Raw genomic sequence first — 27,506 nt, 5'->3', positions numbered from 1 at the left:
GCGAAGAAATAATTCATTGGACATATTCTCCATCTGAATTAAGTAGCATAATTTTGAAAAGTGCAATGTACATACAAACAGGGAACAGTTTGATAGTAGTTATTCTGGAAGAATAAAAATTAACTTCACATTTTGTTCCAAAAGGCAAGAACACAGGGAAATCACATACGCCCTTGCATACCTGTATTTTTCCAGAAGCATCTCAGACAATATCTGTTTTTGAGTTTTGTTGTGCTTAGAATCTGAAAGTCACTTTTTTGTAGGATTTCTGTAAGCTCTGAAAAATTGTGCTCTTAAGTTTCTCTTTAGCCTAACCTTTATTTCTAGAGGTCAACAATGCTTATCAGACTGTTGCATAAATGATAAATGTGTTATTTGAAACTTAGTTCTATTGATTCGAATCTGAATAAATAATCATTGAATTACATTATTTAATTAATAGGACTCCTTTGGTGTCTCTCTCTTACTTGAAATAAAGCCATTTAAAAGAGAGAAAAAGTCCTATTTTCCTGAAAGCTTTCCTATAGCTAACTTTTTTCTGATGTCATCCTGTGGGATGGATATTTTTCTGTGATGATATCATTCTTTTTAGATTTATTTATTTTCTGTATATGAGTACACTGTCTTCAGATACACCAGAAGAGTACATCATCTCCCATTACAGATGGTTCACAAGCAGCATGTGGTTGCTGGAATTCGAACTTAGGACCTCTGGAAGAACAGTCACTGCTCTTAACTGCTGAGTCATCTCTTCAGGAAGATGATATGATTTTTATTACTTGCATTTTGACAGGGTCTTAGGGAGATCAGGCTGGACTTAATCTCAAGTTCTAAGTGTAAGCAACCTTCAACTTCTTTTATCTATTCACTTTTCTTTTTCTTTAGTTTTTCTCTCATAAAATACATCTAGACCACAGGCTCCACTCTGCATACTTCTCCCAGTTTTCCACAACCCCTGTTCCGCTTTACTCTAGGATCACTGCTTCCTCTTTTCTCTTTTATTCAGAAAAGAACACAGAACACAATGATATCACCCAAACACAGAATAACAAGTTGCAATACGACTAGGAACAAACTCTCATATAAAGGCTGGATGGGGCAATCCAGTTGGAAGAAACAATAGTGTCAGCAAATATTTCCATTATATTATTAGGAGTCCCACAAAACCTAGAAGCTAAACAACCTAAGTCTGTATACAGAAGGCTTAGTGAAGTCCCATGCAGGGTCCGTGATTATTGTGTCTGTCTCTGTGAGCCTCTACGAGCCCTAGTTAGTTGATTCTTTGACCCATTTCCTAGTGGTGTGTTTGAATTTCTTTGCCTCCTTCAATCCTTCCTTTGCATCTTCTTCAGGATTTCCTGAGCCCCAACTAATGTTTGGTTGTGGGTATCTACATCTGTTCCAATCTTTTGCTAGATGAAACTTCTCTGATGGCTATTATGCTAATATGTTGTCTATGAGTACAGCAGAATATTTTTAGGAATGAATTCATTACCTCATTTTCCCCAGTAGCACTTTGATCTATCATAGGTCTGTTGGCTACCTAGAGTCTGGTTCCTGGCCCACCAAACATTGTTAGCCATAGGGTCTCCATATTGGTATCGGTCTTATTTTGTATCAGTAATTGGTTAAGGCCAATCCAACAAGTTCTGTGCTACCCTTAACCCAGTATATATTATAAACAGGGCAAATTTTCGGGTTTAAGTTGATATTCACTGGGGGTTTTGCATTATCACAGAAGATGAACAATCCAAGCCCTGTATTCCTGTTACTGGGAGTCTTTGCTAGGGTCACCTTTGTAGATTCCAGGGGGTTTTCATTGCACTAGGTCTCTACCTAATCCCTTAGAAGTCTCTCAGTTCCAGTCTTTTCTCCCAGGACTATCTCCCTTCATCATTTTTTTCCTCCCTGATACCCCATATTCCCATTCTCACCTGCTCCCAGGAAGCATGCATATTCATTTTATTTTCCCTTCCCAGTTAGATCCATATATCCCCCTTGACCCTCCCTTATTACTTAGCCTCTCTGAGCTCTGTGTCTCTATTTCATCCGGTTCTGGATCTTTGGATACAATTCTACCAAGGATAACAGTACGTTTTTTTTCCCATAAGTTTTTATTTTTTTGTGGGGGGAGAGAGGGTTGATTTTGTGTTCTTACTACTTCTCTGGAATATTCAAAATGCAAAATATTGGGGCATCTTTTGACCTTTTGAAAACAATGCTTTTGTGAAAAGTGACCCAAGCATAACTGTGGACATCAGCAGCAGGTAGGCTTTCTGGAAGCAGCAACAAACAGATTAAGTCCTGGTGGGAAAATTTTTTGAACAGGAATTGAAAGTGCCCATGCAATTAAATTTCACTTTGATTTTTTATTCTGGTTAGAGAAGTGATATCTACACATAAATCAGTGCTAACACAGTACATTTCGATCTTACATCATAAGGGGTCACTTGTCATCATTTCCCAAGTTCCAAATACCAGATATACTACAATTTGGACTCTTCAAACCAAAAATACATACTCCCACAACTACACAAACTAACACAAAGGCCAATGCAATTAGCTCCCCCAACTAGTTTCAGATCTTATCAGTACTAAAGTATATCTCCGTTGGTATCTTATTTTATTTTTGTTTGTTGTTGCTGTTGGTCTTGTTGTTGTCTTTGTTTTTGTGGTTGTTTGAGTAATGGTCTCACTATATAGTCCTGGTTGAACCATTTTACTTGAATTACCTTTTTGATTGAATGATAATATTTTATTATTTCCAAATAACATTTTGTCCTAGGAAAGATATAACCAAAAAAGGATCCCCCCCCCCCCTAAAAAAAAAAAGTTAGGGTTAGGCAGAATTTTGTTTTTAAATTCCAGAATAGCAAAACCATCCATCTAAGGAATCTGGAGACCACTGGTCAAATGAAATATCTGAAGAAAAATGAAGAATTATCAAGAGAAAATATCCCAAAATAAAGAGTAAATTGTCCAAATGGTGCCACATACCTCAGCCTTGTGTCTGCTGCCCTCTACCGACCTAAGTGGCAAATAAAATTCAATTAAAAAATTAAAGCTGGTTTTATGTTTGGAAAAACACCTCTAAACCCACTCCGAATTATTGAAGTAAAATCCAAATTATCTGTCTCATATCAGGAGAGCCTCCTGTTATGTGATAGGGGAAACAAAAATAAGGGTCTATTCTACTATCACTAATCTCATAGCTCTTTGGTTTTCATTTGATTCTCTAAAATTTTTCTTACGGTATAAAACTTAACTTAAAAAGCAAGAAAAAACCAGACATAAAGAGTAGGAGGAAGTCAAGAGATGGGTAGAGAGAAACAGAAAAAGTAGAAGAGTGAAACATTGAGTTTTAGTGTTTTATTGAGTTGTCATAGAGAGGGAAAAGAACTGTTTTTATTGAGTCAGTGAGGGAAGAAAGTCAGTTGGGTGCCTTCTCTGCCTCTTTGAGGTAGCAGACTTTCACCCTACAATGTAGCTCCCAGGTCATTATTGGTAAAAATCAAACATTTGATGTTTTCAGAATATTAATTTTAGCTCTCCATTGTTGTTGTACGTATCTTCTTTCTAGGTTTATGGTAATGTCTGCCACATAAGACTTTCATTTTCCTATTTGTCCTTGTAGTCCCACACATTTAATTTATCTTATACTTTGTTTTACTTGGGATAATATTCCAATTACAACAAACTGTGTAAATACCATCTGAAGGGACCTGCCAAGGATCAACCTTGGCTTGGAGTAGGGTTCTGAGAAAGGGTTGCTTGGCAGCAACCAAAGAACAACTCAAAGTCAATTGTGGGTATAAGTTGACAGTCTTGTGCAATGTTTGCGACAGCTTTCTGAAGATCTTCAAATAGACATAAAGATCTCTTGCAGGTCAAAGCCCAGTTTTTTATTTACATATGAATTCAGTCATTCATACCATGTCCATTTTGATTATTCCACAAATCAGTATTTTATGAACTTAGCTCCTTGATTCTTAGGAAAAATAGTAAGTACAATTTTTAACAATTAAATGTATATATCTTCTTGTCTTTTTAAAGAACAGACGATAAGCTTGCTGCTGGGATCCTACCCTGAGATTAACATTCCTACCATTGCTATGTTCCAGGCTGAACTTAAACTCGGGAATTTACCTTCCTTTGTATCTTTCTGACAAGCTGGCTTATTAGTGCAGGTTTTTATTTTTAGGTCCCTCAAGTGACTCATGTAATTCATACCGATTCCTTATATTTTGTATAGTTGAGAAGTCCTATTTATATACATTTGAGCTCATGTTTTCAGAGTTCTTTCTCACAGTCTTAATGATTGTCCTGAAGGTCACACATTTACCATTTTTACTGAGAAATATGACTCCTGGACTCATTCTGTTTCAAATTATTAATGCAATTATGATCAAATTACCTTGTTGAAATTCTCAAAGAATTACTAAACATACTATATTATTTTCCCCTAGAAAAAAAAAGAACTGTCAGCCTTCATCCTTCTATGCTAGTATGTTATATAGCTTATTCTTGTGCAGGTGTTATGCAAGCCGCCACAGCTATTGTGAGTCAAGAGCCCAGACGTCCTGTTTTTCAGAAGACAGTCAGGTGCTTCCCAACTTCTGAGATTTACAGTCTTTCTTCTTCAGCTACTGCAATGATTTCAGTTGTGGGGAGAAAGTGATATTAATGGCCCATTTGTGGCTAAGCAGTCAATTTGACTTTTAAATACATTTTCATTCAATTTTACTTGGAATTACAAGAGTTCCCTGAATTAACACTGTACCAGATATGTTACCAGTTGAGTACTATGGTTACCCTACTGTATTTATTGTACCACATGGAGCCCATTCCAGTTGTCTATTTTTATTCCTTATTATTTACTTATATTCTATTATTTCTTTCTAATTATTAACTTTTGTCATCCCCAGTGACTTTAATCCCATTTTCTCTCCTCTGTAAACCTTTAAAAGCATTCACAAATTGGTAAAGGATATTTTGTATTTGACTTTTTTGTATGTGTGATTTAGTTTGCAATAGTATCTTCCAGTGCAATCTACATTGTTACAAGTATACAAATGTACAGCTCAGGATTTCTAAAATCAACTTATGACTTCAATAACTTACCATAATCAATTAGCATGTTTTCATTTCTTCTCTGTTGATGAACATCTCAGTTAATTTCATAGCTTGGGTGTTTTGAATAGTGCTACAGTCAACATATATGAGCAAGTATCACTTTGATAGTCTAATTACATTTACTTTGCAAGGTATTTAACCAAAGGAATGAAGGATTACAGTAGTACTATTTTCAGTTTTCTAATGTATTTTCATAACTGCACTAATAATGAACAATCACCAAAAATGTAAAAGGACCACCATTTTACCACAACTTTGCCATATATCCATAGCCAGTCTAAGAGATATAAGGAGAAATCTCACTGTGGTTCTTGAGTTTCATTTCCCTTATAACTACTGATGTTGCAGTTTATGTACACAATGATCTTTTCTTGGTCAGTTGATTTAGAGATCAAGGTGAAGTAAAATCAACTGTCGACAATAGTCAACCCACACCATAAGTGGCACGGGCCAGGTAACTTATTTGCACTTTCTCCCTTCTGTTTGGTCTTCATTCAGTTCTATAAGGACCCTGGCTATTTGCTAGAAACTGGCATTTCTTCACGGCTTGTCTTCCTCCCTGTGATGCTTCTTGATATTAACTGTTCTCCACTAGGACTCTCAAGCCACTACATATGACTCAGAGCACAAATTCATTGCCAGCTACCTGACTGGGACCTTCTGGTTTCCCTATCTGGCTTTGAGACATGTGATCAATATGTACTTTATAAAGAAACTTGTTTGGTGATTGTTGGCAAAACTAGTGAAGTCACCAGAATATAGTAGACAAGCAAAAGACATGGCATAAAGGCTGTTATCTCCAAGCACCAGACAAACAAAGGAAATCTAGATTCATACACTATTATGATTAGCCCTCCCCTGAATATTGTAAATACTTCTATGGAAAGAAGACACATGACTTGAACTCTAACCACAAAGAAGACAATGTTTACCAACAAATTCCAGATGTCCAAATTTAAGTGATGAAAAACTAACAACAATGACAATCAATGGTAACAAATCAAAGTAACATCTGCTTCAAGATATATAAACCTCATAGTAATGCCACTTGGTGAAAATGACCTGGAATTACTTCTAGAGTAAGATTTTAAATGATATATTAAAAATATGGTAGGAAAAGTAGAAGGAGACAATGAGATAAATAGAATAAGGAAGTCCATCTACCACATAATACAAACTTGAATTTTTGAAGGAAACAGATTTCAATAATGCTAGAAATAAAAAACTCTATAACTCAGTTGAAACTGTGTTATATGTGCATGGGAGAGTTGTCCCTGCTCCTCACTGTTGGGAAAGCTAGTTTGCACCTTGCATGGGTGGCACAGCTCTGATGGTAAGGCATGGGTAAGTCAGCCCTGAGGGTGTGTGAACAGGCGAACTGGACCAGGTCCTCCCCAGATGTAATATGAGGACAATGGGGCCAGAGCCTCATCTTGGAAGCAAAATGAAGCTGATTCTAGAGACATGGGTGCAGGTGAGCCAGTCCTGTGTAAGCATAAGGGATAGCTGGTGGGCTCAGCAGTCAGCTACCATGTGGACTAGAGCTTTGAATTGGCCTACCCCAAAAAGTTCTTTCTTTCAAATATAATTTGAATTCAACTAAGAGTAGTTAATGGATAGAAGTCCAGATTAATTTACATATATATTGTTTACAAAAATGTCAGAAATCCACAAACTGTGACATTTAATGTTATTTATTCTTTTGTTATTGGGTCACATTTGCTCCTAGCAGCTCCCCTTTTGTAGATTCAAAGAAGAAATTGAGCATCTCTATCTCTGGGTAAGGTAATACAAATTGATCCATTCTTATCTCCTTGTAAAAAGCTCAAGTACAAGTGGATCAACAACCTCCACATAAAACTAGATACACTGAATCTCACAGAAGAGAAAATGGGGAAGAGACTCAGATACATGGGTATAGGAGAAATTTTCATGAACAGAACACTAATGACTTATGCTATAAGACCAACAATCAACAAATGGACCTCAAAAAGTTGAAAAGCTTCTGTAAGGCAAAGGACATCGTCAACAGGACAAAATCGCAATCTGCAGATTAGGAAAAGATCTTCACGAATCCTACATCTCATAGAGTGCTAATATCCAATATATACAAATAACTCAAGAAGTTAGACTCCAGAGAATCAAATAATCCAGTTAAAAAATGGGGTACAGAGCTAAATAAAGAATTCTCAGCTGAAGAATATCTCAGCTGAATGGCTAAGAAGTACCTAAAGAAATGCTTAACTTTCTTAATTATCAGGGAAATGAAAATCAAAATATCCTGAGAGTCTACATCATAGGAGTCAGAATGGCTAGGGTCAAAATCTCAGGTGACAACAGATGCTGGCAAGGATGTGGAGAAAGAGGAACACTCACTCCTCCATTGTTGGTGGGATTTCAAGGTGGTACAACCACTCTGGAAATCAATCTGGAGGTTCCTCAGAAAATTGGACATAGTATTACCTGAGGACCCAGCTATACCACTCCTGGGCATATACCCAAAAGATGCTCCAACATATAGCAAGGGCACATGTTTCACTATGTTTATAGAAGCCTTATTTATAATAGCCAGGAGCTGGAAAGAACCCAGATGTCCTTCAACAGAAGAATGGATACAGAAAATGTGGTACATCTTCACAATGGAGTACTACTCAGCTGTTAAAAACAATGACTTTTTGAAATTCATAGGCAAATGGATGGAACTAGAAAATATCATCCTGAGTGAAGTAATCCAATCACAAAAATACAAACCTGGTATGCACTCGCTGATAAGTGGATATTAGCCAAAACACTCAGATTACCCAAGATACAATCCACAGACCACATGAAGCTCAAGAAGGGCAACCAAGTGCAGATGCTTCAGTCCTTAAAAGGGGCACAAAAATATTCCTAGGAGGAGATATGGAGACAAAATTTGGAGCAGATACTGAAGGAATGGCCATTCAGAGCCTGCCCCACCTGGGGATCCAACCCATATACATACAGCCTCCAAACCCAGACAATATTGCTGATGTCTACAAGTGCATGCTGACAGGAGCCTGATATAGCTGTTTCCTGAGAGGCTTTGCCAGAGCATGACAAATATAGAGGTGTGTGCTCACTGCCAAGCATTGAACTGAGAATGGGGCCTCCAGTGGGGGAGTTCCAGAAAGTATTGAAGGAGCTGAAGATGTCTGCAACCCCATATGAACAACAATACCAACCAAACAGAGCTCCCAGGGACTAAAGGAGCATCTAAAGAGTACACATGGACAGACCTATGCATCCAGCTGCATATGTAGTAGACTATGGCCTTGTTGGGCACCAATGGGAGAAGCCCTCAGTCCTGCCAAGGCTGGACACGTCAGTGTGGGGTAATCAGGGTAGGAAGTGGTGGGTAGTTGGAGAGAGGAAACACCCTCATAGAAGAAGGGGGACAGGAGATAGGATAGGGGGTTTTTGGACAGGAAACCAGGTAAGGTGATAACATTTGAAATGTAAATTAAAAAAATAAAAAAAAAATGAAAAGGTGGGCACAGAGCTAAATAGAGAATTCTCAATTGAGTAATCTCAAATGGCTGGGAAGAATCTAAAGAAATGTTTAACATCCTTAGTCATCAGGAAATGTAAATCAAAAGGACCCTGAGATTCCACCTCATACCACTCAGAATGGCTAAGTTCAAAAACTCAGGTGACAGCAAATGCTGGCAAGGATATGGCGAAAGAGGAACATTCTTTCATTGCTGCTGGGATTGCAAGATGCTACAACCACTCTGAAAATCAGTCTGGCTGATCCTCAGAAATCTGACATAGTACCACCTGAGGACCCAGCTATACCACTCCTTGGCATCTACCAAAAAGATTCTTTAACATAAAACAAGGACACATGCTTCACTATGTTCAGAGTAGCCTTATTTATAATACCCAGAAACAACCTATATTTCCTTTAATTTAAGAATGGATACAGAAAATGTGGTACATTTAGCCAATGGGGTACTATACAGCTGTTAAAAGCAATGACTTCATGAAATTTTCAGGCAAATGGATGGAACTACAACATATCATCCTGAGTGATGTAATCCAGTCACAGAAGAACACACATGGTTATGTACTCACTGATGAGTATATATTAGACAAATATAACACAATACAATTCACAGACCGTATGTAGCTCAAGAAGTAGGAAGACCAAAGTGTGGATGCTTCAGTACTATTTAGAATCAGGAACAAAATTATCGTGGGAGGTAGAGGGAAGGAGGGACTATGGAGGAAGAGGGGACAGGGAGGGGCTAAAGAGCAGGATCAGGTATGGGAACAAATAATGGAGGTGTACAGAAGGTCAGAAAATTGAACAGAGTTGTTTAGCAAGGGGGTATGGAGAGCTGGGGGTAGCCACCAGAAAGTCCCAGTCACCAGAAAACAAGAGACTCCCAGGAAACAACAGCGATGACATTACCTGAAATAACCAACAAAGGGGAGAGTGAACCTGTAGAAACCATATCCAGAGGTTAGGAATTGTCCCCTGTTGAGATGGGACCACCCACCCATCTCCAAAATTTTAACCCAGAATTGCTCCTGCCTAAAGAAAATACAGGGACAAAGAGTGAAGCAGAGACTGAAGGAAGGGCCATCTAGAGACTGCCCCATCCGGGGATCCATCCTACATGCAGACACCAAACCCATACACTATTGCTGATGCCAAGAAGTGCTTGAGGACCGGAGCCTGATATAGCTGTCTCTTGAGTAGCTCTGCCAGAACCTAATAGTGATGGGGATGCTTGCAGGTAACCATCAGTTTGAGCATAGGTATTCCAATAGAGGAGTTAGAGAAGGGACTGAAGAAACTGAAGGGGTTTGCAACCCCATAGGAAGAACAACAATATCAACCAACCAGATGCCCCAGGTCTCTCAGAGCCTAAACCACCAACCAGAGAGTACACATGGAGGGACACATGGCTCCAGCTGCATATGTAGCAGAGGATGGCCTTATCTGGTATCAATGGGAGGGGAGGTCTTTGGTTCTGTGAAAGTTCGATGCCCCAGTGTAGGGAATGGAGAGCAGTTAGGTGGGAGAGGGCATGTTGGTAGGGGGGCACCTTTATGGAAGCAGGTGGACGGGGATGGAATAAGGAGTTTCCAAAGGGAAAACTGAGAAAGGGGATAATATTTGAAATGTAAATGAATGAAATTTTTAATAAAAAATTGTACTTCTCAAAAAAAAATAGTAATCTCAGAATAACACTTACGTTGCTGCACCAGGTAACAGGTCCTAAGAGTGAAAGTGTTTGTATTTGTGTACATGTTTCATTGCAATCCTATCACTACAGTTGTTAGCACAAGACACGAATATTAGATAAAGAGGGAAGACACAGAGGGTAAAGTTTATAATAGAGTGGCAAGTTTAATAGAGATGGTGGATGTGTAGATGTATTTATAATAATATAATTTAAGGGTAGATACACTAATTGTATCTTACAAATAAGAGTGGGGGATGTTCACTGTAACATTTTTACTGTGAGAGTGAAACTATAATAAACAGACATTAGATATCACACACAGTATACTAGGCATTCTATTCATTTAGTCTCTGTAGCTGTAAGGTAAAATGACAATCTGCAATGAAATGATGATAAAGACTTGTCGGTTTGGCTCCATGGAGTTATAAGTAAGGTAATGGCAGAGTATTCATATTTTCTGTCCAACAATGTCTGAGCTGTGTCTCTTCTACATATAGATGATGAGACTGAGGCCAAAGAAGGATTTAACAATAATGTAAGACATCTTGATTAGCAATCTGTATAAGACAAAATACGTTATTTCAGGAATTACATTTTAATTATCTTGTCATGGGAAATGTAATGTACAAATTAAACTGCATGCACATTAGCCTTAGATGTTGACCTCGCTTTTATTTTGAAGTTTTAATATTTAGTGTCACTAAAATTCTGTAATTAACTAAGTAAACTTGCGAGCAACTTTTGACTCTAATAAAATGGTTGTTGGGGTAAATGAGTTAACATCTAGCTAAGAGTAATTACACATAAGCAGCAAATTTTAGGGGAGATAATTATAATGAGCAGGGTGTTGTCCTTGACAGTAGAATGGCAAAATACAAGTATAGGAAGCCTAGGCCTTAGGCTAAGATATTGTAATGAATGGTTTCTAATCTGTGTTTTAGTGGCTAGTGACTTCAAGCCCTGAATCTCCACTGTCTCCATCTGCCACCTTCCCGTAGGACTCAGCAGCATCAGACCCTCTCCCAACCCATGCATCCCCAGACCAGATCATGCAACCTAGAATGGTCGACCAAATCTTGTGGAAAGAGAAAAATCATGATTGCTTCTTTTTTTACTACTGACCACTTACCTGCCAAATAATGTTCGATTTGAGAAACTGTATATGATGATTTCTTCTTTCTGTCCAGAGGAAGGTGATTGACAGGAGAAGAACATTCTGAGTCTGTTGATGAAACTATCTAAACTCGGATGCCAAGTTCCAAAGGCACCGGTGTACCCAGGTATGCTTTCTTGAGGACTTCTGTACCCATATATCAGCTAAAAACATGTATCTGTACTGGATTCTAACAATGCTTTACAGATTTGTATCAAGTGGGCCATGTGCTACTGTTTTCGGTGGATTCTCCTAGCAGAACCTCACTATACCCCTTTTACAGTTGTTCATATCATGGCAAAACCCTTCCAAATTCTCTCATTTTAGACAAGAGGTAAGATTCTGTCTATCTGCATCCTTTTGAGAACCCTAAGTTTGATCTTGAAAGAATAAATCATCTGAAATTTTGTTACTTGCATTTGAGAAACATAATCAGGCAACTCTTTTGAGTCCCCCTATACCAAATGCCTTTTGACAGCTTTTCTAGTTACTCTTTGATTTGTTTTTATGTTTGTTACATTGAAGGCATTACATTCTCTGAAACTAAAGAACCCTAATCACTCTCACTCTAACCCGAATTTTACTCGGTGTCGTTGTAGAGCCTGCCTATCTAGGTTAGGCTTGCTCCATTTTAAGCTTATTTTAAGGAAGGGCTGTGATGAAATATTCTGACAGAACACGTTAAAGGAGACACGCTTTATTTTAGATCACAGTCCTAGGCATAGCCCATCATGGCAGGAAAAAAATAAAAGTGTGGCAGGAGTTTGTAGCAGGTGGTGCCATCAGAGCCACACCTGTGAAAAAAAAGCTAACTTTAATTGCTGTTCAACTTTCTCTGTGCACACAGTCACAGTCTAGGGTTCCCTGTCCAGGAAATGGTCCTACCCACAATTAGGAAAGTTCATCACACATCAACTGATATCAACCTAAGCCCCACAGTCATACACAGAGGCTTGACTGCCAGGTGATACCAGATCTGTCAAACAGACCATTAATACCAACCTTCCTACGCATTGAGAATTGTGAAAAACAAAAACTCTGTAGCCCTCTGTTTTCAAAATGAAGGGGATATTGAAAATGAAGAAAAGTATAGAATGAAGCACAAAAAGTGTATTTGTAAATGGCAGTGCTTATGCTGGGTAAATATCCCCCAAACATGGGAGATGAGTTTGACACTTCACATTGCAGTCTTGATCTCTGGCATTACTCCTTGGGTTAGGATTTACCCTCAAACATTAAGATCTCTTATAACAAGAGAGCTCCTAAAGGCCCACTACTTTAATAGAATGTCAAAGAAAAGGTTGCTAAGGTCAGTATCTAAGAGCAAAAACAAGATGGGGTATATTTGTTTACTCATTAACCTCTTGCTATTAATGGGACATGACAGGGTCATGGGTCAGGAGCACCTCTGTTGGCCACCATTGGCCACTGGGGTCTTAAAGATGTGTGCAGAGATCATGAGGAGATAGAAGTAAGACAAACATGAAGGTCAAGGAATCATTTGACTGGAATATCTCCCACACAACACACACACACACACACACACACACACACACACGAACAGGAGTGATTCACAAGGCTATCCAATTTAAATAGAAGAATGAGATGGGTTAGTGAGAAGAGGTGATAAGATCACAGATGCAGTAATTATCTGTTAATCACTCTTTATTTTCCATTTCATATGAGTTAGATCATAGTGGATTTCTACAAGGGCTTTCTCACTACTCTTTGGTGCTACATAGTATGTTTTAGCTTAGCACAACATGAAATCAATGATCTTCTGTTTTCTGATTTTTAAATTTTATTTTTACCTGTATGAGTATTTGCTTGCAAGTGTGTATGTGTGCTATGCCTACTCCTGGTGCCTGTGGAGGCCAAAAGGGGTTATCAGATGCCAGTGGCTCTGGACAGTTGTGAGCTACTATGTCTGCTGAGATTAGAACCTGGGTCCTCTGCAAGAGTAGCAAATGCTCAACAGCTGAGCCATCTCTACAGCCAGGTTTTCTGATTTAACTGTACCTATCATTACATGTTTAGACTATTTTGGATGGCAGCCATAACATAAATATTAATCACCTGCACAAACAATTTATAATACATGCATTATTTTATATACACAATAAAAACTTCCCCATCATATATAGCCCAAGCATTTGATTTTGTGTTTTAAAAGTGTAACAGATAGTTGATATAGAATTATAAATAATATCTGTAGTTATCTGGGCTTTTAAAAATGTAAATATAATTTTGAGTATTTACTCATAGTACATGATAGATGTAATTTTATATGCTTTATAGAAAGTTTCATCTTTAATATAACTATGAACATAAATGTCCTTCCATATCATTAGATATGTTTTCTCACTTAAACATTTTTTTTTATTTCATGATTTGGTCACTTTTAAATCATGCTGACCAATGGTGCCTCTTTTTTTGGTGGCCTTTATACTACCTTTAGAGTATTTCTTTTCTTAAATTTAAAAATTTAAATTTAAATTTTTAATTAGATATTATATTTACATTTCAAATGTTATCCCCTTTCCCCTTTGGAAACCCCTTATTCCATTTTCCCTCCCCCTGCTTCAATGAGTGTAATCCCCCACCCACCCACCCTCTCCAGTCTCCCCGCCCTGGCATTCCCCTATACTGGGGCATCGAGCGTTTCCAAGAAAAATATGGAACACTTCTTCATGAATTCATGTGTCATCCCTGCACAGGGGCCATGCTAACTTCATCAGTAACTTCTAGGGCTCTTGATTTCCATACCATGAAACCTAGGATTATCTAGTCGCTTTCAAATCCTGGGACTAGAAGTAATTCCTTTGCATTCAAGGCTGGCTGGTGCTGTGAGGAAGACATAACGAACTCTTAGAATATTGTATACTCCCCGCATAATAAAAAAGTTTTGGGGACACTCATAGGAAATATATACTGAGATGGGTTCTCATGCAGCTGAAGTTCGGCTGGGTTTATTACAGGTCTGTAATAGAATGCCCAGTGTTATTCCTAGAGCTCTCAGGTTAATTACAGCAGTTAAGATAGAGGTGGATTATATTACAACCATAAAATAAAACAATCTATTTTATAGTGAATTAACTTTTATGATACAGTCTAGATATTAAGGAAAAGAATATCACTGTTATTCTCCACCCCAACTGGACATAGAAGTTTAAGATTTCACCATGGAAGATAAAGAGTATAAAAGACAGGAAGACAGGATGAGGGTGTTATGAAATGCACTATATATATATATATATATATATATATATATATATATATATATACACACACACACACATATATATATATGGCTGTTGCACACCAGAGACAGTTCAACGACTCCATCATGGAATAAGGAGGGGGGCCCTAAGGGGTCCTAGGTCCCTGAGCTGAGGAGCTATAAGCAGATGGCTATTGTCCCTATTTTTAGATGTGGACTGGACTCAGTGGATTAAAAAAAATACAGAATTAAAGTAGGATATCAATAGGAAGATAATGTGGGAGGTATCTATAGGTTCGACACTGAATGTGTCCTCAGGCAGTGTTCATATTATTGTTTAAACACTGTCTTTCAATGTTCTGGAACTTTGCCAAGGATGCTAGACCAGAGAACCCCAGGGACCTGTCTCTGCCTCTCCTTAGCACTGGGGTTGCAATCACGCTACCAAGCCTGGCTAACTAGGCTCTGGGGACCAAACTTGGTTCTTCAGGCTTTTATAGAACAGTCTTTACTGACTGAAGTATGTTTCCAGCTCTTTCTCTTTATGGTCATTCTTTCTGCTCTATTACAGTTGGAATTTTCTCATGCTTTAAAACATCAGGTGTATTTCTTCATTAATAAAGCATTGACTATTTTTTTTTCCTTCAGAGTACTTCTTTAGCCTGTAAATTTTAGTAATGGGGACCTGGGGACTTCAGTGACATTTAAAATGTCACTTGGCAAATATGAAGCCTATTGTGGGCATAGCTCAGTTATCAAAAGACAATGGCAGGGGGATCATGAGTTTTGGGCTAGCCTGGAATACACAGCAAATTCTAGAGGAAACCCTATTGAGAGAGAAAGAGGCGGGGAGGGTGCAAACAAAATACCACAAAAGACAGAAGTGAGACATTCGGTTCAGTCTTTTCCGGAATTAAGTTAATAAGGAGACACTCATTTTTTTTTTCCTTCTAAAATTTTTATTCTTAACCACTGGATTCTTTTGCTTTCGTTTCTTTGGGACAGTGTTTTTATCACATGGCGCAGGCTGTCCTTGAACATGACAGTTCCAATGCAACTTCCAGAGTGGAGTAACATCTGTGTGCTACTATGTCTGGCTCTGATTGGATCCTTCAGCTATCTTTGAGTATCAGGAAATTTTTCTGCAAAGAGCTTGGAAACAAGCAATTTTCAAACAAAGCCAGCAGAGGGGGTTTCAAAACAGCATGCACTGTCTTAAAATGTGCTCGCAGGGACAGAATAACAGATACGATTCCATGTGAAGCCTCTAACAGTATATGTTCATCTTACACGTGTTCGGAAAGAATACAGTTACATGAATCTGTAAGAAAAATCACAAGTGGAAATGAAAATCATTTCCAAGCTATATTAGGCAGAATACTTCCACATTAATATATATTGATATTATCAAACAGTAGCAGCTCATTGTATGATTTATATTTCAATCCCACAATACTTTTGGTCATTTGACCTGTGGTATACTTGCCTGGGGAGCTTTTAAAATCAAAATATTTTAATTAGATCTTAATGGAAGAAAACCATATACATGATTTAAAAGAAATCACCTTAGAGTAGTAACAAAAATCAACAAAGCCTTGCTTTTCCTTTACCTATCCCCATACATTTTCTCTAGAAATAACCACTTTTAGCTCCTAGATGGTTTTGCATTAATTTTCCTAATCATAGTTTATGTTGCTTCTTTATGTATTTGACCTTTATTTATGTTTTTGTAGCGCTGCGTATCATACCTAGAGCCTCATGAAGGGTAGGTCCACAACTTAAGTCTACATGGTAAGTCTACAACTTAATCAAATCTTCAGTCTAGATCTTGATGCACTTTGTGTCATTACACATACATCTTTTTCAGTTTCCATCCTCCCAATGTTACATAACTATTTCCTGTTAAGTGAGAACTTATATTACAGGTACAGTATTATTCACATGAGGTAGGGCAGCATAATGTTTTATTATTTTATTTTTCTTGGGGTTTCTAATTACCTGTTTAACTTTCAAAATAAAATACAATTACTAATTCACCACAGGCTTGTAAAAAATCTCTAGCATACATTCACATACACCAGATATCTGCTCCTTTTCAGACATTGAGAACATTCCATCTCTGGATGTTTACTCTTTAGGTCATGTTGTTACTGCCTCCATTTAGCAGTTAGAATCATGGCTGACCATAACAAGGAAATCTTTTTGTTCACAAATGTACAGCTTTTACCCTCCCAGTCCACAATGGCACCATCAGTCCATTTACTTTCTTGTCCCTCCACTTGTCACGGTTTGTAACATCAGCATTTTACTCTGTAGCTAAAATTAGGTATTCTCTTTAAAGAAGAAAGCCATATGTGGTCCATTTGCATTACTACCAGGGAATACACAATTCCTGTGAGGCGACTGGACTTTCTTTCCTTTGGAAACAATGTCTCTTTGACTGGAACATCTTCACATACTCCCACTATATTTTCAAAATCCTGCTGTCTGTCACATTTGGCATATTTGAGGGCTCTCCTGTAGTCTGACTTTGACCCACAGTTTCAAAATATCCTCTTGTGGGAGGAAGAGATGAATGTTTTTTTTAGATCACATTCTTGATATAACAAACCTCTTACTCAATGTCTAGCTCACAGTCCAGTATTCTCAAAGATTAATTCAGAACGCAAGTTTGATGTAAATCTGTGTTCTTGAAAACCTTAGCCTTCCTTTCTCATAATGCATCCTGTGCCCTTTGTCATATCCTAAGACTTGCCAGGAGTTTACTGAGGTGCAGTTCCTTTGGATACTTCCTTGGACAGCTGCTCTGCTGCTGGAACAATTTTTTGCTCTTAATCGAATCAGCTAGCTTTCCCTCCTCCAACTCCTAGGAAGGGTAGGCTGCGAGCAGACTGCCCGCGAGCGAGCCTGATCTCGCGAGATTGCACGTTCTTCTCGCGCATCTTGAAGATGCCGCGGAGCGGTCTGGGAAGCGGCCATCTTGCGGTCCCGGGTGGCGCGCAACGCAGACAGGGCTCTAAATGTGTACCTGCAAGCGGATGTTGAGGATCACTGAGCCCGCGATGTAGAAGTACGGGAAGTTCATTCGCAGCTGCCAGGCCAGCTCGAAGAAGGCGAGCAGGGTGCGGGAGAGCCCCTTGCAGAAGACACCGTACGGGGTGGCGGCCGCAGGGCCCACAACCCTGAGCGCCAGGGCGGACGGGGCCTCGGCGGGGGTCATGGCGTTGTCAGACCAGGCCGAGGGTCCCCGAAGATCCGCGCAGTCCCGAGCCAGACCGAGCAGTGGCCGGGATGAAGCGGCCACCGCTTTAGCCTTCACCGGCAGCGGCCGCCGCTCCCTCCCTGGTGGCGCTGGGCGGCGTGGGCTCCGCCTCTTCCTGTCAGCTTCCTGGGGAAGGTTGGCTGCAGGCAATTATGTAACTGCTAGGGACAGCAGCACAGAGATCCGCTGTCCCTTTAAAGGGCAGAGCTCAGTGAGCTGATGTAACTTAACCAACATTTAGTACACATTTTGCAAAGATCAAAGGTAGATGAAAATAAGAGTGTCTGCTATTTAATCCCATAACATTTACTGAAACACTGACAAGGTGATCAGTCACCTTACATAAACGTATATAGGCTTAGGGTCTGCATTTGTAACACCGTAAGTGAAAAGTCATCATATTAGGTTAGGGATCCACCTGTATATTAGGACTATGTAGGTTGCAAGTGATAAATTAAGCAAATATACACGATCTTTTTTTTTTTCCTTTTATTGGATATCTCTTTATTTACATTTCAAATGTTACTCCGTTTCCCGGTTTCCCTGACATAAGTCCCTATCCCATTGTATAGGATGTGTGTTAGCACATGTATATATGGTTGTGTTTCCAATTAATATAAACCCATAAAAAGTTCAGATTAGGTATGGAATCCAGCTTTTTGCACTAGTGAAAAACCTAAGTTAGACTCGAAAGACCAGAATATTATTTATTTTCATATTCTTAGTATACTATAGAAATACAAGTATTCATTATTCAAACTTTATTTCTGGCATTTATGTAATGCACTTCCATTAACTTTATTTGTTTCACTAATGCCCCAGTTTAGCCTCATTTATGTACTATGGATATGCATTAATTTCTGAGCATAACTTTCAGAATATAGTATACTTCTAAACGTCGTTATTAAAATTTTCCAGATCTGACTTAACTTGCATATATGCGTTATATATCCCAAGCATCCCCGTGCTCTGAGAGTGTCAGCTCAAAAGGACACTCCAATTTCCAAAACATCGAAGGACAGTCTATGCAAAAACGAGCTAACTCCTTGGACTGCAGGAGGATTTCTGGTTAGATAAAAGGCAGGCTCTTTTCAGGAACTTGTGAAGTGTTTTCCTACCTGCCAAAGGGAACATTTATTTCTCTTACCTCTGGCAAAAGAGACTTGTCATTCTCTGTTAATATATGTCTTTGGGCGCTATCTAGTCTATCAAGGTCCTTGCCTCAACGTTTCTTCAGTCCTCACTCAGTTATGCATTTCCAAGACCCGATGCCCATTTCTGCTGGCCCTCCCTCAGTCCAGCTACTCTTTTGTAACCACCATTATTCGCACTATGCCTTCTCTATTCTCTATCCTTGATATTCTTCTCTCTGACAGACAGTCCTGGCTGTATCCAGTCTGCTGCCGTGTGCAATCTACTTTTTCTCTTGTCTTGACACTTCCAGTTCACCCTGGCTATTCCCTTACATCTAAAATAAAAATCTTCCTATACCATGGAGTAGTCCTGTCATCTGTCTATACACAGAGCACTTCTGTTTCTCAGTAAACTACCTATAGGTCTGGTGCAAATAACATGATTTTGTGAGAGCTGGAAAACTTAAAGAGGGGTCTCATTTATGCTTCTTTTCTGCTATTGTATCAATGCTAAACCAGTAGAGAAACTGGTCCCCAAACTAAGGACTAGAGAATAAAGAGTAGTTAAGGATGAATGACCAACTCAGAATGTACATGCTTTTAGTACACAGGTGTAGTTTATTCTGAAATCAGAATCCATGAAGCTATAAACATTGACTTAAGTCAGTCCGAGCCTGGATCTTCCACTTTCTAATGACAGAAGTATTCCCTCATTCACATACTTACATCACCTGACCCATCCCTAGCCTGCCCTGGCTCTTGCCCTTGTTAACTCCATGAAAATAGCTGTCTTTTACTTTTGGAGAGTGGAGAATATAGCAGCCATGCACTAGGTAAGTGGCCACAATGAAGACTTATTCCTGTAGGACATGCTAATGATTCTTTAAAAAGCTCTCAATCCTGCTTAATGCTCAAGAGTGTTTGGAATCTGATATTTTAGAGGGTTGTGGTTTACTTCTGTCCCTTGAACTGAAAAGACTATTTCACATCTCTTAGCAGGTGTTTTTTAAAAATAAAACTAAAAATGTTGAGTCTTTCATTGCCTGGGAGGAAAAATTCAATACCAAATTCGATGCCTTGGGAATTATTTTCCTGAGAGGATACTTAATGAGAAAGTATCAAACAACATTCAGAAGACTGCTTATAGTAGTCCACACACTAACTGACAAACAAACAGTGCAAACGCCCTTACGTGCAGACAGATCATCAGTTACACCACAGCCTCACCACGGAACCGTATGGGGAAATGCAAGACAAAAAGTCAAGAATTCTTAAGACCTGGCACTGCTTAGCAATATCTTGACTTTTAGCACAGCTAATGGGGAGGGGGAAATTAATAAACTCACTGAGAAAAGAAAAATTACAATAGACATCAAAGAAAATGACAACATAAGAGAATATTTTAAATGCCTAAACTCCACTGAGTTAGAAATCTAAAAGAAATTAAAGAATTTCTAGATTTATATAACAAGTTGAATCAAGAAAAAGCCATCAGTATAAATAGGCTAATAATGAACAAGGAGATTGAACCAATAATTTTCTGACTAAAACATGCCCAATCCAGATGGTTTCAGATAAAAATTGAACTGTAAATTGTATCCTGAGTATTCCAAGATATTTTACTAATATCCACTTATCAGTGAGTACATATCATGTGTATTCTTTTGTGATTGGGTTACCTCACTCAACATAATATTTTCTAGTTTCATCCATTTACCTATGAATTTCATGAAGTCATTGCTTTTAATAGCTGAGTAGTATTCCATTGTGTAAATGTACCACATTTTCTGTATCCATTCCTCGAAGGACATCTGGGCTCTTCCCAGCTTCTTGCTGTAATAAATAAGGCTGCTATGGACACAGTGGAGCATGTGTCCTTGTTATATGTTGGAGCATCTTTTGAGTATATGCCCAGGAATGGTAGAGCTGGGTCCTCAGGGAGTACTATGTCCAATTTTCTGAGGAACTGCCAGACTGATTTCCAGAGTTCTTGTACCAGCTTGCAATCCCACCAACAAACTCAGAATGCTCAAGATACAATTTACAGACCACATGAAGCTCAAGAAGAAGAAAGATCAAAGTGTGGATGCTTCAGTACTTTTTAGAAGGGGAACAAAATACAGACGGAAATACAGAGACAAAGTGTGGAGCAGAGACTGAAGAAAAGGCCATCCAGAAACTGCCACACATCGGAACTATCCCACATACAGTCACTACTGCAGATGCCAAGAGGTGCATGTTGACAGGAGCCTGATATAGCTGTCTCCTGAGAGGTTCCACCAGAGCCTGACAAATAGAAGCAGATGCTTGCAGCCAACTATTAGATTGAGAATAGGGTCCCCAATGTAGGAGTTAAAGAAAAGACTGAGGTAATCGAGGGGTTTGCAACCCCAGAGGAAGAACAACAATATCAACCCACCAGACACCCCTCAACTCCCAGGGACGAAACCCCCAACCAAAGAATACACATGGAGGGACCCATGGCTCCAGCAGCATATGTAGCAGAGGATAGGCTCTGTCAATGGGAGGAGAGGCCTTTGGTCCTGTGAAGGCTCAATGTTCCAGTGTAAGGGAATGCCAGGGCAGGAAGGTAGGAGGGAATGGGTGGGTGGATGGTGGAGCACTCTCATGGAGGCAGGTGGTGGGGTGATGGCATGGGGAATTTTCAGAGGGGGAACCAGGAAAGGGGATAACATTCGAAATGTAAATAATGAAAATATCCAATAAAGGAAAAGAAAAATAAAAAAGGAAAAGATGCATTGGAATTAAACTATAACAAAATTGAACTGGATATTCAAAGAGGTATTACAACGAACATCTCTTGAATTGTTTTTAAAAATGAACAAAAAAAGGGTGGGGGAGAAAAAAGAAACAGAAGGAAGAATTTCAAACTTGTATGTAACAAGTCAGTATTGCTCAAATACCAAACCAGATAAAAACATATCAAATAAAATGAATGACCAATAACTGTGATAAACATAGGGGCTAAAATATTTGCAAATGGGATTTGATATGGCAAAAAGATCACCCACCACTACCAAATTGAGTTTATCCTGGAAATGTAGAGATGGCTTATGTTGATAAGTAAGTATAATAAATAATATCAGTGGATATAAAGCCAATCAAAACATCATCCATTACCTGTGGAAAGTCCTTAAACAAAACCCAATATACTTTAATAATCAAGGTTCTGGAGATTAACAGCCTAGAAAAAAAAATCCAAAGGAAGAAAGAACAGGTTCATGCAGTAGTGTGGATACATTCTGTCAAATAGATCAAGAAACTCACCAAGGGTTCTTTTCCGGTTCCCGTAGCCGCAGCCATGAGCAGCAAAGTTTCACGCGACACCCTCTACGAGGCGGTGCGGGAAGTCCTGCACGGGAACTAGCAGCGCCGCAAGTTTCTGGAAACAGTGGAGCTGCAGATTAGCCTGAAGAACCACGACCCTCAGAAGGACAAACGCTTCTCGGGCACCGTCAGGCTTAAGTCCACCCCTCGCCCCAAGTTCTCCGTGTGCGTCCTGGGGGACCAGCAGCACTGTGAGGAAGCCAAGGCCGTGGATATACCCCACATGGACATCGAGGCGCTCAAGAAGCTTAACAAGAACAAGAAGTTGGTCAAAAAGCAGGCCAAGAAGTATGATGCCTTTTGGCCTCCGAGTCTCTGATCAAGCAAATCCCACGTATCCTGGGCCCAGGCCTAAACAAGGCAGGCAAGTTCCCCTTCCTGCTGACACACAGTGAAAACATGGTGGCCAAAGTGGATGAGGTGAAATCCACAATCAAGTTCCAGATGAAGAAGGTGTTGTGTCTGGCTGTTGCCGTCGGCCACGTGAAGATGACTGACGACGAGCTAGTCTACAACATCCAACTGGCTGTCAACTTCTTGGTGTCCTTACTCAAGAAAAACTGGCAGAACGTCTGAGCTCTATATATCAAGAGCACCATGGACAAGCCCCAGCGTCTGTATTGGGATGCTCCAATAAACCTCGGTGCTGCCAAAAAAAAAAAAAAAAAAAAAAAAAAAAAAAAAAAAAAAAAAAGAAACTCAACAAAGAAGACCAGAAATGTATTATAGAAGCTTTGCAGAGTGGCCTACACCTGTGAGTATAATACTTGGAGGATGAGGCAGTAGGATTACCACATATTTGCCTTAGAAATATCTGTTTATTAGAAGGGTATAAAAGTTATATAAGAATATTTTCTCACTTGAATAGAATTATTATTACTTTTTTGTATGTAGGTGGGTGACTAATTCAATTAGCATTATTCTGGTGTGAAATTTAAGTTGACCTTTTTTTTCCATATTATCATTCAGTGTTTCAGGGTAATTTATTGAAAAAAATCTTTGCAATTTAGCAGGTTGTTTTCCTTGAAAGTGTATTATCTGCATAAACTAGTCTATCACTAGAAACATTGCTGTGTTTCTTGTTCCATTTGTACTGTGAACCAGCAGTGTTAAAATCAAAGGAAAAGATTAAATATTTATGCTCTTATTTGGAGGTTATTTAAATAATAATTCTCTTCCCTACAAGTTGTGCAGAGGTAAAGATGGAGCCGAGACCGAGGGAACAGCCAACCAGTGACTGCTCCAGCTTGAGATTTACCCAGACAGCAGAGTCCCACTCTTGACACTATTAGTGATACTCTGTTATATGTTACATCATATAGTATGTAATGATACTATATATAATGATACTATGTTATAATTAGCATAATCATCTCCTTGGAGTCTTTATCCAACAGTGGATGAAAGCAGATGCAGGGCCCCATAACCCAACACCAGGTGGGGCTTGGAGAGTCTTATGGACCAGTGGGGAATAGAGTTAAGCCAGCCAGAGGAGCCAAGTTCACCACAAGAAGACCTACAGCATCAACTAACCTGGGCTCACAGGACTTGCAGAGACTGGACCATCAAACAAAGAGCATGTAGGCACTGACTTAGCCCCACCCTCCACATTTGTAGCAGATGTGCAGCTTTGTCTTCATGTGGGACACCTAACAAATGGAGTGGGGGCTGACCCTGTCTCTGTTCTGTGCCATTGGCTACCCTTCTCCGTACTTAAACTAGGTTAGCCCTCAATGGGAGAGTATGTGCCTAGCCTCTGCTGGAACTAGAAGTCCCAGGGTGGGGTGGTATCCAATAAGGGATCCTCTTCTCTGAGGAAAAGGGGAGGGGGAAATGGTGGGACTTGTAAGGGTGGGACTGGGAGGAGAAGAAGGGATCTGTGATCTGGAAGTAAAGTGGATAAACAAATTATTGGAGAAATTAATTATTTTAAAATTGAATGGACAAAAATAGTAACCTTTTTAAAGCTCTACACATGAGGAATATTTTGCCAAACATCATTAATGGGCTGAAAAGACTGAACAGCATGAAAGATGTTTTGAATCTTCATTATCTACAAGAGACATACATTTGAGATAACATAGTAATAATTCTATCATGAAGCATGCACGTGGCTATATATACTACAGGATTACACACTTTCAAACACAGTTACACATGCTTATTAGCTGTTGAAGGAGCATTGGCTTCCCTGGGTTTCCAAGAAAACACTGTGAAAAAACTACGTATTGAATCGATCATTTTATTAACAGAAAACTAAAGTTGTTTAACACAAATAATGAAGATATTCAAGCAATGTGATTGCAACTGTCAAAGCAGAATATAGCCATATTTTCATGCTAACAAATAAGAATTCATCTTTGACTCAATATCAAATGAGAAGTCCATTGGTCTATAGGAGGAACACAGGAACAAGAATTAATCTGAGCAGTTATGATAGTGTACTCTTTGTAGGAAGAAGGGTTTAGTTCACGTAATAACACACTGTGGTGATGTTTGCTTAAAATTCGACACACAGTTATAAAAAAATCACTATATATCCACAGTTCAGATGCACATATAAAGTTGATATACTACAAGAGGGGGCAGGGAAGATAACTTAGCTGGTAACAGCACCTGCACAGCTATGGGGATCTAAGAATCCACAGAATCCATAAAGAGCAAGCCATGACTATGTGCATCTTCTATACCAGTGCTGGACTGAGGGAATGGGGAGAAGAGAAAGAAGGATCACTGGAGCTTTGATCCAGCTCAGAGAGGAAACTGGACAAAGTGATAGATAAGGACACCACAAATTCTTCTCCAGTGTTTGCTCCATGGGGCATCGGCACCCTTACATGTGAGTGTGCATATGACACACACATACAACCTTACACACAAGTGTTACTAGTTTTGACTTTTATTGGGTGAATTTTATCACTGCTCAGGTGAGTGAGTATGAAAGTGATATAACTGGAAATGTGAAAATGAAGAACGTGACAGCTTTACATGTATGACTGTCCTCCCTGTAGACACTTTATCCTCTGAACTGCATCCCTGCATTGTGCCCTTCAGTTAATCTACCTCCTGTGAAAGAGGCACAGCAAGATGTGGCTGCACATAAATGATGACATCATCAATGATCATCATTGGATCCCACAACCAAAGGCTGCAAACTGTAGCTCCTGTCTCTTTAAATTTGGATGCAGTAAATTATTATTATTATCATTATTATTGTTGTTGTTGTTGTTGTTGTTGTTGTTGCTGCTGCTGCTGCTGCTGCTGCTGCTGCTGCTGCTGCTGCTGTTGTTAAAAATGAAGACTCACCATTTCAATGGTTATTCATGCTTGCCAATCATCTCCAATCCATGAGAAGAATCTCGGGAGGAGGAAATAATGTCATTTCCGTTTGCTGATTATTTGTGGCACCTACAATTGAAAACAAAATAGTTTTCAAAATATTTCTACTGAACTAATGAATGGATAAATAAATGAATGATTGTATTAGGGCTGGCAAAATGACAATAAACAAAACCCAGTATGATAGCTGCATAAAAGCATGAATGTTGTGTTTCACTTTTAATTTTTAGGTTACAAGTTTATAAAGTAGATGGCATTTGCCACAAAATGTCAGTTTTGAAGAAGTATGCAAAGGAGTTCAATAAAATTTCACATATTTTCAACTGTGAATTTCGATACTATCATTTCATCTTATTATTTACTTTATATGCAAAATGCCATTTAGCATTATAAAATCTAGGTAGCAAACAGATTCCTTTCATTACTTATATTTCTTTTTTCTGTTTTTTAATGGCTGTGAGATTAAACCTAGGGTCTCTTACATGACTGACAAGTATTCTTCATCTCAGCTACACCTGAGGCCTACCAGCATCCTTTCTTAATTATAACGTTTGTGCATTTTCTCCCATAACACTTCTAAACACTCTTCAAGTGAGCGTATTGTAAGGTCATAGAAGCCAACAAAGAAAATCTAAAATTCAACAAATATTTTCTCTGCATCATTCAGAGGCATTTACAAAACCAGATCCCATGCTCACAGTGTTTCATTATAGTTAAAATTGGAAGGATAATATTGGCGATACAAAATATTCCCTCAGAAAATAGATATGTGAGGACTCACACAGATCCATGCCCAAAGTAGTCGATGGAAAGTGTCACTCAAAGAGTGACTCCATGTATAAATGCTTGCTTTTTGTGTTGGGGACTGGAACCTTTGCTGTATAGCTCTTTTTGGTCAATTGTCTCTTAGATATGGTTGCTCCTTTTTTGTGACAGAGCACCTTGCATTGATTCTGTAAGAGTTTGGGCTCTTCTTTTACTATAACTGTGCCAGAGACATGCATAGTAATCTTGACACTATTAATAGAGTAGCAGGTTTGTTCTGAGCAAAGCCACTTGGACAACAGAGTGCGGCAGTTACAGCTGCTAAGGTAGAACCTCAAAGGCTTCCTATCTAGAGTGAAAAGTCAAATAGAGAAGTTCAGGGATCCTCCCAGGGTGGTGTTACTCACTCCCATGTATACAAGCTCTGCCGCTTTTCCTTAAGGTCTTACCGCTCTTGTAGTAGCACATGCTCCGTACAGCCCCACCTCCATTGTGTTTTGCATTTTTATTCGCTGACTTCCTCTTTTTTGTTATAGAAAAGGAACCACTCGAAGAGCTCCTTTCTGTGTCCAGGTATGCTCGTTCTTCTGTTCTAGAAATTTCTCCTAAAATGTTTCATATGCTAGCTTAATTTACCTTCCTAGTAATTTCCGCCCCGAAATGTTGGGCATTCATGAAAAATTTCAGGATATTTTTGTCTTATTTTCTTTGCTCAGTGTTGCTCCAAAGGGAAGTGGTAGTTGTTTTTCTTTCACATGCAGTAGCCTGTGACTTTCTCTTCAATCTAAACACTTTGGTTGCCGTTACTGTGATATAGAGTCTTATCAAAGAGCCCAGTTTTCTTCAGTACTGAGCCATGTATAGCAGTGTGGTAAGTATACCAGGTTTCCTAAAGTTTTTGATGATTTTCTGGTTGCTCATTCTGATATATATATAT

The 27,506-nt window shown here is 39.0% G+C and overlaps 1 protein-coding gene and 1 pseudogene across 1 annotated transcript; one reads left to right on the top strand and one right to left on the bottom strand.

Annotated features, from left to right (window-relative positions):
• Positions 1–15,658: 15,658 nt before the first annotated feature.
• Smim10l1 (small integral membrane protein 10 like 1) lies at positions 15,659–18,085 on the bottom strand. The gene has a single exon (NM_001447436.1). It carries the CDS (start codon positions 17,940–17,942, stop codon positions 17,739–17,741), a length of 204 nt encoding a protein of 67 aa, NP_001434365.1. The 5' UTR covers positions 17,943–18,085; the 3' UTR covers positions 15,659–17,738.
• A 4,325-nt stretch (positions 18,086–22,410) lies between these two features.
• On the top strand, positions 22,411–27,200 carry LOC147995101 (large ribosomal subunit protein uL1 pseudogene; annotated as a pseudogene).
• Positions 27,201–27,506: the final 306 nt, after the last annotated feature.

Source organism: Rattus norvegicus, chromosome 4 (assembly GCF_021556685.1).
Source record: "Rattus norvegicus strain SHRSP/BbbUtx chromosome 4, alternate assembly SHRSP_T2T, whole genome shotgun sequence".
Classification (NCBI taxonomy): Eukaryota; Metazoa; Chordata; class Mammalia; order Rodentia; family Muridae; genus Rattus; species Rattus norvegicus.
This window is presented reverse-complemented; position numbering and strand designations above follow the sequence as displayed.

Coding starts and splice junctions, on each gene's coding strand:
- Smim10l1 (NM_001447436.1), bottom strand. CDS start 17,942: ATGACCCCCGCCGAGGCCCCGTCCGCCCTGGCGCTCAGGGTTGTGGGC.